This window comes from Mesoplodon densirostris, chromosome 4, assembly GCF_025265405.1.
Source record: "Mesoplodon densirostris isolate mMesDen1 chromosome 4, mMesDen1 primary haplotype, whole genome shotgun sequence".
NCBI classification, from domain to species: Eukaryota; Metazoa; Chordata; class Mammalia; order Artiodactyla; family Ziphiidae; genus Mesoplodon; species Mesoplodon densirostris.
In genome coordinates, this window is record NC_082664.1 from 171,014,924 (window position 1) to 171,020,923 (window position 6,000).

General features: G+C 35.1%; 1 protein-coding gene across 10 annotated transcripts in view; it reads left to right on the forward strand.

Moving 5' to 3' along the window:
- Positions 1 to 2,842, forward strand: part of MLLT10 (MLLT10 histone lysine methyltransferase DOT1L cofactor) — a 246,798-nt gene extending 243,956 nt beyond the window's left edge. For 7 of the 10 annotated variants that reach the window (XM_060097691.1, XM_060097690.1, XM_060097692.1 and 4 more), the window contains one exon: positions 1,354 to 2,839. In XM_060097691.1, the coding sequence (XP_059953674.1) occupies positions 1,354 to 1,398 (45 nt within the window). In that variant the 3' untranslated portion in view covers positions 1,399 to 2,839. Of the gene's footprint in view, positions 1 to 292; positions 420 to 1,353 lie in introns of all 10 variants that reach the window. The other 3 variants (XR_009531819.1, XM_060097695.1, XM_060097697.1) reach the window with 3 other exon arrangements.
- Positions 2,843 to 6,000: the final 3,158 nt, after the last annotated feature.

The window sequence follows — 6,000 nt, forward strand, 5'->3', positions numbered from 1 at the left end:
TTAGGAATATTTTTATTATTTTGCTCAGACATGCTAAAATTGAATTACATTTATAATAAAATTAATATATAAACTTTAGGGCAATCCAGTTATTCTACCTGATAGAAAGTAAATCATAATCACATTTGTAATGAAATTTAAATTCTTTATTAATCTCATGTAAGTGATAGCATCTTACCCTTTCAATGTACAAGTTAAGATAAATAAAAATGGGTGCAGGAACAGTATACTATACGTATAGTAGCACACATTTTAAGGCTGTTTCTTTCTATTAATTCTCCCCTTCAATCAGGTCTACTTTACTGGAGTATAAATGTTTCCCCTAAATTCCAGTTCAGGGCAGAACCCTGTTAGAGGAAGGATATTGGGATATAGAATGGAGACTGGACATCAGGAAAAGGAAGAAGGGAAAGAATGAGGTGGGAGACTTGGCAAAAAATGGTGTTAAAAGTCACAATGTTTGCTCTTTCCCATTACTTTGAAAGTTTGCTCTTTACTGTGCTTTTAGTTTTCAAAAACTTTAGTTTGTATTTAGTAACAAGAATTGGTTCACAATATAGAAGTATTGGTTTTCATTAACTCTTCAGTGCTTTTTGTTTGCCCCACTGTTCCTCTGATTTCCTGACTGTGAATACTGTCATTATCACAAACCTAGTTTTGCAGACGTGGAAAATTTCATTGATTCTGTATTAATTTAGAATTTTTTTTAAACGTTTTTTCCTAAGTTTTTTCTTGTGTTAAAAAAATTATACAGTATGAAATGTATTTTTAATGGAAAATCACAATAGTAAACACTATAAAATAAACAATATTAATTAACGTAGAAAAGCAAGGCTGGGAAATAATATTTATGAGTATCCTGCTATGTGGCAGCCATCTTTGTTAGATACAATAGTATACGTGGTTCCAATCTTTAAAATATTAATAGGCTGTAACCCCATTTTTTAAATAGGGAGATTCAAAGAGGTTAAAGCTCAAAGGACACATAGCACGTGTGGGATCAGAACCCATGACTTTCTTAGTTAATTTTCCACACTACTGTGTTACTACTTCTGTGGAAAAGTCAGTCTGGGGGGATGGTTTCTACATTCATTCCTTATGAATCCTCCCTCAGAGGGGCACTTCTGTCTTTGTATACTGCTGAATTTAATATAAAGCAACTGAATGTTTAGCAGTAAATTCATGTCTTTATATTATGCTGAAAAGTAGCCATGCTGACTTTTAGAAAAAAAGGAGTAACCGTATATATGACCTTTTATCTCAGTTATAATTTCAAGTAAGACGATATTATCTCAAGTGGGGGCCAAAAATTCATTTAGCTAATGCATCTTATTTTGTTTGTTTTAACTGCAGAGACTTAGTGATAAAACTGGGCCTGTTGCTCAAGAAAAAAGTTGACACTTGAGAAACATCTAGAAATGGACTATCCTGCCATTCTAGCACTTCATCTGGCTGCTGTTGCAGTCCCCTTACTACACCTATGAAGAAATGCAACAAGAAACCAGCTGCACGACAAAGGATTAATTGCCCCAAGAGCATTCTTGTAAGGCTTTGATTGATTTTCTTGTTGCTTTGTTGCACTGAAATGGAATTCCCATATCCCCCAACCCTCACCCACATTTTTTGAATTTTGAAAGAAAATTAAATAGCTAACTTTTGTCATTGAAGTAATTTACATGCAATGAGTTTATCAGCCTAAGAGAAATTTAATATAGTTGGTGTACAACTAATTTTGTTATAAATTGGAGAGATGAATAGCAAAACTAAAGACTTGTTCCATTTTTAAACCATTTGATTTTAATGTAAAAGTTGGAACATGAAATACGATCTTTTGTTTGGGTTACAGTTATGCTTGCTCTGTGAGTCAAAACAAATTTCAAGGAACTGTCTAATTTCTTCTACTGGAGTTTTATTGGTTAAATATTACAAATAAATAGGTCATCCACTTGGACTTGGCAATCTTTATTATAAAAATTTCCTTTCTAATGGGATTTGGCCAATTTTGGTAATCAAGTTAGGATGGTAAATGTCTGCTTCTGCTAAAGGTAATTTTCTTTTGCTAAATGCTTTTTCTTTAGTGTTAAGACCTACTCATATTTTAAAGAAAGCTTGAGTTCAGTGATTTCTAAGGCTGCTGAGGGAACCAGCTCAATTCAAAGTGAAAGAGGGGCCACTCTGAAACTGCTGGTAGGGTTTGGCCTGAATCAAGTGCCTGTTAGTACCTGCCTTGTGCTGAAGTGGCTCTGGACAGCTGAGCCTGCGCTCTCAGTCCTTGGGAGTAGTAGGGACAGTCGGCGTTGCACCAGCAGCCTTCCCCATGGTTCTGCCTTTATTAAGAACTTTCTATGCCACTGTAGCTAGCTCAGGCAAAACTATTACCTGGGTATTTATCCACTAATGAGTCACAAGAAAAATGAGTGGATTTGGTAAGAATTTTCTTTTTTTCTTAAGTTAGACAACTTCCCATTATTGACAATGATTTGAAACAAACAAAACAAGACAAAAAACCCACCACTGCAGTTCCTGAAACAGGTGAAATCTGTATTACAGCCCTTCCATGTTGGGTAGCCCCACTCCTGGTATGACAGTATAGCAGAGTATAAATTAAACAATTGGGGATGTAATCATTGAACTATTCAATGTGTGAATTATTAGTGGAAAAGACCCAGCTGTAATTAGACCTCCACTGTGTACTTAGCTGGAAGAACATGTTAATTCTGCAATATGTCTCTTGGTTAAACATTGCACAGTTCTTACCTCATTTCTGTAAATAAGGTTTTGTGAATCTGTTTTGTATTGTGAAAAATTCATAAGATAACATTGATATTTTGATTTGTAATATTTCTAATTGGTAGATTTAATTGAAAAGTAAAATTAATTTATTTTTATATGTTCAGGGGAATTTTAAAGAAAATCAAGTCTTTTGTAGATAATTAAAAAAAACCGGTGTGGTTTATTTTACTTATTTAACCCACTGGTTGTTATTCTGTAACAATTTGTATAAATGGTAAATTTTGAATGTGTTGTTATTTTACTTAGATGTAAAATTCCACATGTATTAAAATGTACAAAGTTTTTGTTAATAAAATTTAATAATGTTTATAACTCTGCCTTTTTCCCCAGTTTTATTAAGATATACTTGACATACAGCACAGTATAAGTTTAAGGTGGACAGCATAATAATTTGACTTACATATATTGTGAAATGATTACCACAATAAGTGTAGTTAACATCCATCATCTCATACAGATACTAAAAAAAGAGAATGACAAAAAAAGCGTTTTCCTTGTGATGAGAACTCTTAGAATTTACTCTCTTTAACCACTTTCCTGTATATCACGGACAGCAGACTTAACGACAGTCATCATGTTGTACTTTTACAGTCCCGGTACTTATTTATCTTATAACTGGAAATCTGAACTGTTTGACCACCTTTGTCCAGTTCCCTCTCCCTCAACCCCCACCTCTTTTCTATGAGTTAAATTTTGTTCTTTTAATAAGATTCCACATATGAGATCATACAGTATTTGTCTTTCTCTGTTTGACTTAATTCACTTAGCACAGTGCCTTCAAGGTCCATCCATGTTGTCACCATAGGAGGGTTTCCTTCCTTTTTTATGGCTGAATAATATTCCATCATACATATGTATGTATGTATATGTGTGTGTATAGACACATATATATACACACACAAATACATACAGACTCATATACCACAACTTCATCCATCAGTGGACATTTAGGTTATTTCCATATCTTGGCTATTGTGAGTAATGCTGCTATGAACATATAGGGGTATAGATATCTTCAACATAAGTGGTTTTGTTTCCTTTGGATATGTTCCTAGAAGTGAGGTTGCTGGATCAGATGGTAGTTTGATAATAGCCATTCTAACAGGCATGAGGTGATATCTCATTGTGGTTTTGATATGCATTTCCTTGATGATTAGTGATGTTGAGGAACTTTTCAAGTGACTTTTCATGTATCTGTTGGCCATCTGTATGTCTTCTTTGGAAAATGTCTGTTGAGGTCCTTTGCCCATTTTAAAATTGGATTATTTGGTTTATTTTTGTTTTTTTTCTGTTGAGTTGTCTTGAGTTCTTTATGTATTTTGGATATTAATCCCTATCAGATACATGATTTGCAAATATTTTTTCCCATTCTATAGGTTGTCTTTTTCAGTTTGTTGTTATATCTTCTTGATGGATCGACCCTTTTATCATTATATAATGACCTTCTTTGTCTCTTTTTATCATTTTTAGTTTACAATCTATTTTGTCTGGTATATGTAAGTATAGCTACCACTCCCTGCTTCTTTTTGGTTAGTTTTGCTTGAGATGTCTTTTTCCATCACTTCACTCTCAGTTAATTGTCTTAAAGGCTAAAGCAAGTCTCTTGTAGGCAGCAGCATGTTGTTGGATCTTGTGTTTTTATCCATTCAGTCATTCTTTTTGTTTTTATTGGAGAATTTAATCTATTTTTGTTTAATTATTGACAGGTATGGACTTGCTGTTGCCATTTTGTTCATTGTTTTCTGGCTTTTTTAAAAAATTTATTTATTTATTCATTTATTTAATTTTTGGCTGCATTGGGTCTTCGCTGCTGCACGCGGGTTTTCTCTAGTTGCTGAGAGCGGGGGCTACTCTTTGTTGCGGTGCGCAGGCTTCTCATTGCGGTGGCTTCTCTTGTTGCAGAGCACAGGCTCTAGGCGCATGGGCTTCCGTAGTTGTGGCACACAGGCTTCAGTAGTTGTGGCTCGCGGGCTCTAGAGCTCAGGCTCAGTAGTTGTGGCGCACGGGCTTAGTTGCTTCGCGGCATGTGGGATCTTCCCGGACCGGGGCATGAACCCGTGTCCCCTGCATTGGCAGGCGGACTCTCAACCACTGCGCCACCAGGGAAGCCCCTTCTGGCTGTTTTGTAGACCCATTGTTCCTTGTTCCTTATCCTGCTGTCTTTCTGTGCTTTGATGTCTTTGGGTATCAGTATGCTGTGACTTCTCTATCGTGTTCTTTTTGTGTAATTACTACAGATTTTCCCATGTGGTTACATGAGTCTTACATAAAATATTTTAAAATTATAACACACCCTATTTTAAAATGACAACTTAACTTAGATAGCTGTCCCAAGCTTCACACTTTTACTTCTACTCCACTCACATTTTATGTTACTGATATTACAATTTACATATTTTTCATATTGTGTATCCAATAACAGATTTTTATAGTTATGATTCTTTTTACTGTTTGTTTTTTAACTTTTAGAGTTGTAAGTGAATTATGCACCACCATTACCATATTATAGAATCTAATTTTGAATTTATATTTACCATTATCATTGAATCTTATGATACCTTCTTATATTTTATCATGTTAATTAGCATCCTGTTACTTCCACTCAACTCCCTTTAGGATTTCTTGTAAAGCAGGTCTCCTGGTGATGAGCTCCCTCAGCTTCTGCTTGTTCAGGAAAATCTTTATCCCTCCTTCACTTCTGAAGGACAGTTTTGCCTGATACAGGCTTCTTGGCTGAGTTTTTTAGTTTCAATATTTTGAATGTATCATCCCATCTCTCCTGGCCTGAAGTTTCTTTTGAGAAATCTGCTGATAGTCTTATGGGGTTCCCTTGTATGTAACTTCTCTCTTGTCTCTTGTTGCTTTCAAAATTATTTGTCTTTGACTTTTGATATTTTTAATGTGTTTCAGTGTAGCCCTATTTAGGCTTAACCTGTTTGGGGTCTATTGGGCCTCATGGATCTGTTAATTTCTATCCCCAAGTTTGGGAAGCTTTTTCACATTATTGCTTTGAACATACTTTCTGTCTCTTTCGCTTTCTCTTCTGAAATTCCCGTAATGCAGATACTGGTTCTTTTGATTGTGCCCCATAAGGCTGCCTTCACTCTTTCTTTTTTTTTTCCTTTTGCTCCTCTGACTGGGTAATTTCAAATGTCCTGTCTTCTAGGTCATTGATTGTTTCTCCTGCATGGTCGTCTGATTTTGAAG